General features: G+C 40.8%; 1 protein-coding gene and 1 non-coding gene across 8 annotated transcripts in view; one reads left to right on the plus strand and one right to left on the minus strand.

Annotated features, from left to right (window-relative positions):
- Positions 1 to 12,179, minus strand: part of LIN54 (lin-54 DREAM MuvB core complex component) — a 74,633-nt gene that overhangs the window by 27,081 nt on the left and 35,373 nt on the right. For all 7 annotated transcript variants that reach the window (XM_066385472.1, XM_066385468.1, XM_066385469.1 and 4 more), the window contains one exon: positions 600 to 816. In XM_066385472.1, coding sequence (XP_066241569.1) covers positions 600 to 816 — 217 coding nt within the window. The remainder of the gene's footprint in view (positions 1 to 599; positions 817 to 12,179) is intronic.
- On the plus strand, positions 3,615 to 3,739 carry LOC136407401 (small nucleolar RNA SNORA51). The gene has a single exon (XR_010751941.1). It is a non-coding gene; the product is annotated as a small nucleolar RNA SNORA51 (small nucleolar RNA).

Raw genomic sequence — 12,179 nt, forward strand, 5'->3', positions numbered from 1 at the left:
TAAATATGGAGAAAGGTTATGTGTATGAGTCTGTGTTTCAGGTGGTAGAAAGGATTAAACACAAACAGAAAATGGAAAAACTATAAACAGAAATACCCTACAGGAAAGATACAACTGAGCAAAGTAACAGAATATTTTAATAACTTTTTATTAGCAATTACAGATTCAACATAAGAATGAAAGTTATATAAATCCTTATTTCCTATTTATACCTTGTCTACTGGTCATTTCCACTGACATCTTATCAAGCATCTTGATAGTTTAAAAAATAAGACAAATACATAATTTGGTTCCATCTAAATCTATCCCACTGGCATAAATGGTAGGCTTTTAAACCAGCAATATAATGGCCAACCACAAACTGACGAATAATTATGATTATCTGGTACTATAATACTGTGACCAACAACATCTAGCAGAATGAAATACTATGGTCACAACTATACAACTATGGCTATTTCACTGCTTTCTATAATAGCTGCTGATTCAAACTTGCAGCTGGAATGCCATACTTCATCAGGCTTTCAGCAAGAAAAGGACATGATGTTCTTTAATAATGTTAAAAGTATTAATTACTATTTAAAGAAATGGTTACTAACCTTGCTGAAGAGGCTGAGTGTTTGTACTGGGACTCTGACTAGCTGGCTGCGTGGAGCTACTGGCCGTTGTGGCAGTAACAAGCCGAACATAATGAAACTTGCTTCCAGGCACTTGGATCTGCTGGACATTGGGAGCAGTTGCCAGAGGAATAATTGTCTTAAACTGTGATGTGCTCACGCCTCCAACAGTGATGGTCTGCACAGCTGATTTCACTCCCTATTAAACAATACAACATGGCTATCATCAATCTGGTATTTAACTTTCCTACACCTTTTAATTTAAGACAATAGCTCAAGTAAAAGTATATTCCTGTATTTCATCAAAAGCTGTTGAAAGGAACAACCTGTTCAAAGAGAAATAAAAAGAATAGTCACAAATACAGGAGTGAAACCACAAGGAGTTCTGTCTTCCATCTCCAGTTGGTATTCCAGGTCAGATGACTTGCTATGAAGAAATTATTACTTAAATTACAAAATCTTATAGAGTTTTGTTAATACCAGGTAAAATTTATAAGAAAGAGATTATTTTAAAACTCCCAGGATTAAGCCCCATATTTGACACAGACAAAAGAAAAAGAAGGATGCAGATATTTGGCTTTATTACTACCCACCAAATTAACTATGGCAAATTGCACTTTACCATGTTTTAAAGGAGAAAGAAATCCAAAAGAAAAGCCCTCTTTTGGTTTAGTAATTTCTGAAAGGCTTAAAACACTCCACAGATACAAATGTACCCACTAACATACGGGTAGGAGGCCAAACTCAGTCCAGAATTACACCAACTTTGGTTGTCCAGGGAAACTAATTTTGGGTGATTCAGATCTGAGTCAACATAATCATTTTTAATTTTCTCCTTCAGTCCAACAAAAAGCTATGTGACTTCCTAAAAAGCTAAATGAAACATCAGAGGCAGAACAAACTTTTAAGTTTCTCCAGTCAAGGTTTAATTGATGTATAACAGACTGTCATACAAAGCAAAGATCCAGAAAAGATCCTCTAACTACTTCTGTAGTATTATTTTATAAAGAATTACATCCCCACTTCTTCCTTTTTTTTTTTTTTAACAGAGATAGAGAGTCAGAGAAAGGGATAGACAGGGACAGACAGACAGGAACAGAGAGATGAGAAGCATCAATCATTAGTTTTTCGTTGCACATTGCAACACCTTAATTGCTCACTGATTGCTTTCTCATACCTGCCTTGACCGCGGGCCTTCAGCAGACCGAGTAACCCCTTGCTCGAGCCAGCGACCTTGGGCTCAAGCTGGTGAGCTTTTGCTCAAACTTGATGAGCCCTCGCTCAAGCTGGCGACCTCGGGGTCTCGAACCTGGGTCTTCCACATCCCAGTCTGACGCTCTATCCACTGCGCCACCGCCCGGTCAGGCCCCACCTCTTCTTTAAAAAGCCCTCATGCTAAAAGGTAACTAACATGATGGAGACCTATACTCATTATATGAATAACAATTTATGAAAGAATAATTCTGAAGAATTTGAACATTTTCTTTCTTTCTTTTTTTTTTTTTTTGTACTTTTCTGAAGTCGAAACGGGAGGCAGTCAGGCAGACTCCCACATGCGCCAGACCAGGATCCACCCAGCACGCCCACCAGGGGGCGATGCTTGCCCACCTGGGGCGTCGCTCTGCCGCAATCAGAGCCATTCTAGCGCCTGAGGCAGAGGCCACAGAGCCATCCCCAGTGCCCAGGCCAACTTTGCTCCAATGGAGCCTTGGCTGTGGTAGGGGAAGAGAGAGACAGAGAGGAAGGAGAGGGGGAAGGGTGGAGAAGTAGATGGGCGCTTCTCCTGTGTGCCCTGGCGGGGAATCGAACCCAGGACTTCTGCACGCCAGGCCGACGCTCTACCACTGAGCCAACCGGCCAGGGCTTGAACATTTTCTTTAAAGCTCAGGAAATGAAAAAGAAGAATGTCATTTAGTTTGAAAATTTAATAGTCAATCTCCATTGACTTACTTAAGCATAAAATAATTAACACATATCCTGGCGGGTAGCTGAGTTGATTAAAGCGTCATCTCAATATGTAAAGGTTATAGGTTCGATCCCTGGTCAAGGCACATACAAGAATTGACCAGCAAATGCATAATTAAGTGAAACAACAAATCAATGTTTCTCTTTCTCCAAATAAATCATATTATCATTAGACAGAGACACCACAAAGCAGATTAAAAATAAAAATAATAGCCATAAATAAGTGCATTTAATGAAAATATATAGCTTAAGGGAATAAAATGTGTACATATGGAAGCTACTGAAAAATCAAGCAACCTATGAGATAAATAACATACAATGGTGCAAGACATACAGTCCTTGCTGTATTAGCTCAAAATGGGAGGAAGGATTCTGTCTTTAAAAACAAGGTGCCTCAAACATAACAGTTAAGAGTATTGGTTACTTAATGTATATACAGGACAATGCTGTAAAAAAACTCTAAGATTGCCTGACCAGGCGGTGGCGCAGTGGATAGAGCGTCAGACTGGGACGCAGAGGAGCCAGGTTCGAGACTCCGAGGTCGCCAGCTTGAGCGCGGGCTCATCTGGCTTGAGCTAAAGCTCACCAGCTTGGACCCAAGGTTGCTGATCTGAGCAAGGGGTTACTCGGTCTGCTGAAGGCCCACGGTCAAGGCACATATGAGAAAGCAATCAATGAACAACTAAGGTGTTGCAACGAAAAACTGATGATTGATGCTTCTCATCTCGCTCCATTCCTGTCTGCCTGTCCCTATCTATCCCTTTCTCTGACTCTCTCTCTGTCTCTGTAAAAAACAAAAACAAAAAAACCCTCTAAGATTATCGGCCTCCCAGTGCTTACCGCAGGCTGTGTTCTGTGGACTTTTTTTTTATATTCATTTTTAGAGAGGAGAGAGAGAGAGAGAGAGAGAGAGAGAAGGGGGAGGAGCTGGAAGCACCAACTCCCATATGTGCCTTGACCAGGCAAGCCCAGGGTTTTGAACCGGCGACCTCAGCATTTCCAGGTTGACGCTTTATCCACTGCACCACCACAGGTCAGGCGCTTACCGCAGGCTGTGTTACACTGACTGTACAGAAAGAGGAAGCAGAGTAAACCCACCCATCTACACCTCAGCCCTGGCTCTTTGCCTGGTATGTATTGTGAATGGGGGGACACGGGGTTTCTAAAAAAAAAACAACAAAACAAACAAAAAGACCCTCTAAGATTATCTGACTTAAGTCTAGGAACAACTTTATGAGCTAGACAAAACATAGTACCAATACAGGGGCACAGCACTGCGTATCGTTTCCATCTCTTTAGTTTCAAATTTTTATATCCTAAACTTCAAGCTACAGCTCTTACAAGCTATATATCAGGAGTCGGGAACCTTTTTGGCTGAGAGAGCCACATATTTTAAAATGTAATTCCGTGAGAGCCATACAACCACCTGTGTACATTATGCATTATCCAATAAAAAATTTGGTGATTGGCTCCAGTCACCCGCAACCATGAACATGAGCGGTAGGAAATGAATGGATTATAATACATGAGAATGTTTTATATTTTTAACACTTTTTTATTAAAGATTCGTCTGCGAGCCAGATGCAGCCATCAAAAGAACCACATCTGGCTCGCGAGCCATAGGTTCCCAACCCCTGCTATATATATATAATTTAGTCTTTAAAATAATCAGATTTGACTATATTTTTAATCAGTGTCTGTTTATATCTAACATAGTTAAATATTTGAACATAAATCTACCATTGTACATCTTCCTATTTGAACTACATATCCTCTCTTCTGTTCCTTTTTCTCCTTTACTGCCTTATTTTTGGTTAAATATTTTATTAGTTCATTTCCCCACTCCATTAACTTGTTATTTATAATTATGTTACTATTCTTTAGTAGTTACCCTAGAGATTACAATGAAGGAATAAAGTTAACACTTTACATACATATCAGACAATGAAAGAACGACAGAACACAAACACCATTTACTCTTGCCTCATCTTTGTGCTTCCGTATTTTAATTCTACATATAATTTAAACTCCAAAAGACATTCATTTATATATACCACACAAATTCAGCCTTTCTGTCTTTTCATTAAGTGCAGACCTGCTGGTGAGGAATTCTCTCATTTTCTCAAAAAAAAAAAAAAAAAATCTAATCCTTTCTTTAGCTATATCTAATTTGTTGATGAACTTGTCTACTAAATTCTTTTTTTCCTCTTCTTTTCCAAGTGAGAGGAGGGGAGACAGAGAGGCAGACTCCCACATGCACCCCAACAGCGATCCACCCAGCAACCCCCATCTGGGGCCAATGCGCTGCCCATCTGGGGCCATGCTAACAATGAAGCTATTTTTAGCGCCTAAGGCAAAGGCTTCATGGAGCCATCCTCAGCACTTGAAACAATCAAGCCATGGCTGCAGGAGAAGGGAGAGGGAGGGAGGGAGAGGGGGGGGGGAAAGAATAGGGTGAGGGGTAGAAAAGCAGACGGTCACTTCTCTTGTGTACCCTGATCGAGAATCAAACCTAGGACATTCACACACTTGGCCAACGCTCTACCACTGAGCAAACTGGCCAGGGTCTTCACCTAATAAAGTCTTCTTTCTTTCCTCCTTCCCTCCCTCCCTCCTTCCCTTCCTCCCCCTTCCTCTCCTTCACCTCTTTCTTTCCTTCTTTCCTTTTTCTTTCTTTCTTCCTTTCCTCTCCTCTCCTCTCCTCCCTCTCCTTTCCCTTTCCTTCTTTCCTTCCCTCCCTCCCTCTCTCTTTATTTTTGTGACAGAGATAGAGAGAGGGACAGATAGGGACAGAGAGAAGGAAGGGAGAGAAATGAGAAGCGTCAATTCTTCTTTGCAGCTCCTTAGTCTCCTCAGTTGTTCATTGATTGCTTTCTCATATGTGCCTTGACCAGGGGCTACCGCAGAATGAGTGACCCCTTGCTTAAACCAGCGACCTTGGGCTTCAAGCCAGCGACCATGGGTCATGTCTATGATCCTGTGCTCAAGCCAGCAACCCTAAGCTCAGGCCGATGAGCCCGTGCTCAAGCTGGCAACCTCAGGGTTTCAATCCTGGGTCCTGAGTCCCAGTACGACGCTCTATCCATTGCACGACCACCTGGTCAGGCGAGGATTCTTATTTTATCTGCTAATGTTGGAGACAAGACAGTTATATAGATAGATGGCTCAACCAATATCCTGAAAACACTGAATTTGCAGGGTTCCATATCAATATGCCTGCTTTTTTTTTCTTTTATACAATTTGCAATTTGGTTCTGTTTGCAAACATGGCTTAGAAGTCATTATTCAGACATGAGCTTTTGTTCCAGTTTGTCTCAGTCTTGTGTGTATTCTAGCAAGCTATTCATTGCATTTTTATACCTTTTTCTTTATACCAAGGAGAATACTACCACTAAATGAAATTCAAATAGTGCTTTGGGACACGCACTGTTGGTGATTACCAGAGGGAAGGGGGATGGAGGGAGGTAGATGAGTGTGAAGCAGGGTGCTGGACAGATAAAATATATTATGCTCGCTTTGTTAAAGATGGCGCTGCCCACATGGAAGCTCGTTGCCCAGATGATATTAATGTGTGTTGGGGCGGGCTGTGGGCAGACTGGATCCTTGTAGCCTGGGGCTTGGTTTTAGGACTAAGCCTTTCCCACCATTTTTGATGTGGGGTGGTGCAATCCCATCATGCCCCAGATAAGTGACTTTGTATTAGAGACTTCCCTATTTTGTATATTGGATTAAAAGTTTTGATTTCTGCACTATAAAATGGGGGCAGAATGGGAGCTTCCTGAGATTAGCATTAGAGGAGAGAGGAGAGAGGAGAGAGCAGAGAGCAGAGAGCAGAGAAAAGCCACGTGGAAGAGGCCAGGAGAAGCAGCCAAGATGGCGGAGTGTTGAGTGAGAAGCCAGTTTGTGCAGTTTGTGCAGGGAGAAGGAAGGAGATGGGAAACAGAGGTGAATAAGTCTGGTGAACTAGAAACCTTTGATTCTAGGAAACTCGGATAAGTCAGTAGCTTTGTGAGCACTGAATGTGAGTGGGTTTTGGAGCCCAGTGTGTGTTTTTACTTGCCCGCCGGGTGCACCTAGGATTAAAGATGATGGCCCACCACTTCTTGGCTCCGTTGTTTCTTTACTGACTGTCCGAATCCAATGCGAACCTGCATGGACCAGGCGGCTGTGATGGTGGCCGTGGATACTGGCTTTACAGAGGGTAAAGAGCAGTAAATGGTGATGAAAGGTGACTTGACTTGGAGTGGTGAACAATATACAAATGATGTATTCAATAAAACTGTACCCCTGAAACCTATATAATTTTATTAATCAATGTCACCCTAATATATTCAATAAAAATTTTTTTGTGTGTGGGGAGGAACTTCACTTTGTAAGTTTGTATATAATATATGGGTGACAAGAGCAGGGCAGATATAGTATCATGTAGACACTCCACAGGAAATACTTTTTCACATAAGTTATAATAAGAAATAGGACAGACAGCTTGAGTGGGGGCTCATGAAGTCTGAGCAAGTCTCACCAGCTTGAGCCCAAGGTCGCTGGCTTGAGCAAGGGGTCACTCATTCTGCGATAGCCCCCAGTCAAGGCACTTATGAGAAAGCAATCAATGAATAACTAAGGTGCAGCAATGAAGAACTGATGCTTCTTATCTCTCCCTTCCTGTCTGTCTGTCTGTCCCTATCTGTCCTTCTCTCTGTCTCTGTTAAAAAAAAAAAAAAAAAAAAAAAAAAATTAATCCTAAGCAACCTAAGGCATAAATGTCTTATGTGTAAAATCTCTTAAAATAGCAATTCATATCATCTCTGCCTAGAATATGACTTGAGACTCAGTTTTTAATCTAGATTAACTGGCTGCTAATTTTTTGCATACTTTTTATTGGGAAAGAGCCTGTCTTTTTCTTTTCCTTCTTTATTGAAATACTTATAATTGACATAAAACAGTGGTAGTCAACCTGGTCCCTACCACCCACTAGTGGGCATTCCAGCTTTCATGGTGGGCGGTAGTGGAGCAACCAAAAGTATAAATAAAAAGATAGATTTAACTATATTAAGTTGTTTTATAAAGATTTATTCTGCCAAACTTAGCAAAAATCCAACATAAAGTACTTGGTAAGTAATTATTATTATATGCTTTAACTTGCTGTAACTCTCTCTGCTTTATAAATTTTACAAAGTAAAGTTACTTCCCTACTCTATAAATCACCATTACTGTGGAACTAGTAGAAAATTTTACTACTAACAGATACAAAATTGGGCAGTAGGTATAAAAAGATTGACTACCCTTGACATAAAACATTGCATTATTTTTAGTTATACAATATAATGATATTATATATATTGCTAATTGATTAAAATAAGTTTAGCTGATATTCATTACTGCACATAATAACAAATTATTTTTTCCTGTGATAACAAAAATTTTATGAAGTGACTTCCAAATATATAATACAGTATTTTTTTCTTCTTATTATCCAAGTGAGAGGAGGGGAGATAGATTCCGGCATGCACCCTGATAGGGATCCACCTGGCAAACCCCACCTGGGGCCAATGCTCTGCCCATCTGGGGCCATGCTTGCAACTGAGCTATATTTAGTGCCTGAGGCAGAGGCTCAATGGAACAATCCTCAGCACCTGGGGCTGATAGATATATATCTATATCTATATATTTATATATCTATATCTATATCTATATCTATATCTATATCTATATCTATATATATATATAGAGAGAGAGAGAGAGAAAGGGAGGGGGAAGGGTAGAGAAGCAGACGGCTGCTTCTCCTGTGTGCCCTGACTAGGAATTGAACCTGTGACTCCACATGCAAGGCTCATACTCTACCACTGAGCCAACAGCCAGGGCCTTTTTTAAAAGTTATTGTACACTTTTTACAAAAGTATTATTAACTAGTCACCATGCTGCACATTACATCCACAGAACTTATTTATCTTACAACTGGAAGTTTGTACTTTTTGAACACCATTACACATTTCACCCACACTCCCATCTCTGGCAATTACCAATCTGTTCTCTGTATCTTTAAGTTCACTTTTAGTTATTTTATATTCCACTTGTAAGATCACACAGTATGTCTTTCTTCATCTGACTTATGGCATTGGACATAAGGCCCTTGTTAGGTACATCCATGTTATTGCAAATAGCAGGATTTCATTCTTTTTTTTTTAAGCCGAATAATTTCCATGCATGTGTACAAATAAACACATTTTCTTTATCCAATCATCCACTGATAGAGACTTAAGGTGTTTCCATGCCTTGGCTAAACCCTGTAAAATAAACAGGGACATTTTTACTTTTTTTTTTTTCTTTTTTCATTTTTCCGAAGCTGGAAACAGGGAGGCAGTCAGACAGACTCCCACATGCGCCCGACCGGGATCCACCTGGCATGCCCACCAGGGGGCAATGCTTTGCCCACCAGGGGGCGATGCTCTGCCCCTCTGGGGCATCGCTCTGTTCTGTCCAGAGCCATTCTAGTGCCTGAGGCAGAGGCCATAGAGGAATCCCCAGAGCCCGGGCCATCTCCGCTCCAATGGAGCCTTGGCTGCGGGAGGGGAAGAGAGAGACAGAGAGGAAGGAGAGGGGGAGGGGTGGAGAGGCAAATGGGCGCCTCTCCTGTGTGCCCTGGCTGGGAATCAAACCCGGGACTCCCGCACACCAGGCCGACGCTCTACCGCTGAGCCAACCGGCCAGGGCCTTTTACTTATTTTTTTAATGGAGGTGGGGACAGACAGACAGAAAGGGAGAGAGATGAGAAGCATCAATTGTTCATTGTGGCACCTTAGTTGTTCATTGTTTGCTTTCTCATACGTGCCTTGACCGAGGGCTCCAGTTGAGCCAGTGACCCCTTGCTCAAGCCACCAACTTTGGGCTTCAAGCCAGAGACCATGTGGTCATGTCTATGATCCCACACTTAAGTCGTTGACCCCATACTCAAGCTGTTGAGCCTGCACTCAATCCAGTGACCTTGGGTTTCGAACCTGGGTCCTCTGCATCCCAGTCCAATGCTCTATCCACTGTGCCACCGCTTGGTCAGGTTATAAATATGTTTTTAAAAATTTGTGACAATATTTATAGTTATCATAAAATAACTATGTTTACATTATCCTAATTGCCAAACTTTAGGCTTTTAAAATAAATAAATCTACCATTAGAAGCAAATTTGAAAGCTTTAAAATGCTTTCAAGCTAGAAGAGACAAAAAAGAAAATGAAGATTATATGTATTGTATGAATAATGACAGTTTCAAACATAGAGATGGATACTACAACTTTCAGCACTGACTTATTGACTGGTGAGGTACTATTAAATAGGTGTAAGGCATTAATTTGCTATTTTCCATGGATATTAACATATATATATATATGTATATATATATTTGTGTGTGTGTGTGTGACAGAGACATAGAGAGAGACAGAGAGGGACAGATAGAGACTCCTTAGTTGTTCATTGATTGCTTTCTCATATGTGTCTTGACTGGCAGGGGCTATAGCACAGTGAGTGACCCCCTGCTCAAGCTATCGACCTTGGGCTCAAGCCAGTGACCTTTGAGCTCAAGCCAGTGACCATGGGGTCATGTCTATGATCCTGCAGTCAAGCCAGTGACCCCACGCTCAAGCTGGTGAGCCTGCACTCAAGCCGGTGACCTAGGGGTTCGGAACCTGGGTCTTCCGCATTCCCTTCCAATATTCTATCCACTGTGCCACCCCATGGTCAGGCCCAACTTATATTTTATTCATAGTTATTATAGTAGCAATAATGAATAATTTAAATGTGATGAACTAGATACAAGCACTCAAGGAACTAATAAATACCCTACCAGACAAAGTTAGACAATCTGCTTTATAAGTCATAAGCCTAATGAAAGTCAGAAACCAACCATACTGGCCTGACCTGTGGTGGTGCAGTGGATAAAGTGTCGACCTAGAATGCTGAGGTCGCCGGTTCAAAACCCTGGGCTTGCCTGGTCAAGGCACATATGGGAGTTGATGCTTCCTGCTCCTCCCTCCCCCTTCTCTCTCTCTTTCTCTCTCTCTCTGACTCTCTCTCCTCTCTAAAAATTAATAAAGAAAAAAAAATATATAAAATTTTTAAAAAAAGAAAGAAACCAACCATACTAAGGATTAAAACATAGTACCAAGATAGGGTAAATGAAACAGTATAGGATTGGCCTAGGAACAGACTGCCAAAGATAAAAGGAATAAACCATATATTAAACAGTTCACAATGAAAGCTGGCATCTCAAAGCAATGGGAAGTGGTCCTGGCTGGACAGCTCAGTTGGTTAGCATTATCCTGATATGCCAAAGTTCGATTCATGGTCAGGGCACAGACAAGAATCAACTAATGAATGCATAAATAAGTGAAACAAATCAATGTTTCTCTCCCTGCCTACCTCTCTCTCTTACTCCCTTCTTCTCTAAAATCAATCAATAAAATTTAAAAATAAACACTAATCAAATCAGTGGAAAGTGACAAGATATTTAATAAGTTATTTGGGCGTGACCAGTGGTGGTGTAGTGGATATAGCATTAACCTGAGATACTGAGATCCCAGGTTTGAAGCCCCAAGGTCACTGGCTTGAATGTGGGCTCATCTGGCTTGAATGTGGGCTCATCTGGCTTAAGCGTGGGCTCACCAGCTTGAATGCGAGGTCACTGGCTTAAGTGTGGATCATCGATATGATCCCATGGTCGTTAGCTTGATCCCAAAAGTCGCTGGTTTGAGCAAGGGTCACTGGCTCAGGTGGAGCACCCCCTAACTTCTGGTCAAGACATGTATGAGAAGCAATCAATGAACAACTAAAGTGAAGCAACTACAAGTTGATGCTTCTCATCTCTTTCCCATCCTGTCTGTCTGTCTGTCTCTGTCTCTGTCTCTCTCTCGAAAAAAAAAAAAAAAAGAAAGTTAACTGGATTAGTTATTTGGTCTGAAAAAAAATAGCTGGGTCCCTAATAACAGAATCCTTGTAACAATTCCAAATAGTTCAAAGATTTATCCTAAAAAATAAAACCAACAATGGAATATAGCCAGACACATATACCAAGAAGATAGAAGAGTCCAGAAATAAACCTGCGCATATATGTTCAAATGATTTTCAACATGGGTGCCAAAACCATTCACTGTGAAAAAGACAGTCTTTTTGACAAATGGTGATGGGAAAACTGATATCCACATGCAAAAGAATGAAGTTGGACTCTTTCCCGACATCAAATGTAAAAATCAACTTGAAAGGGATCCACAACCTAACTGTAAGACCTAAAACTAGAAAACTCTTATGAGAAAACACAGGGTGAAGCTTCACAACAGTGAATTTGGCAATGATTTATTGGATATAACACTAAAGGCAAAGGCAATAAAAAATATAAACAAATTAGATTTCATGAAAAATTTTAAAGTTTGTATCTCAAAAGACACTGTCAAAAGTAAAACAGCAACTCACAGAATGGGAGAAATATGTGCAAATCATGTATCTGATGAGAAACTAAGATCCAGAGTGTATTAACTTCCAAAACTCAAATCAATTAGAAAATGGACAAAGGACTGAAATAGATATTTCTCCAAAACAGATATACAATGGCCAA

The sequence above is a fragment of the Saccopteryx leptura genome, chromosome 5, assembly GCF_036850995.1.
Source record: "Saccopteryx leptura isolate mSacLep1 chromosome 5, mSacLep1_pri_phased_curated, whole genome shotgun sequence".
Taxonomy (NCBI): Eukaryota; Metazoa; Chordata; class Mammalia; order Chiroptera; family Emballonuridae; genus Saccopteryx; species Saccopteryx leptura.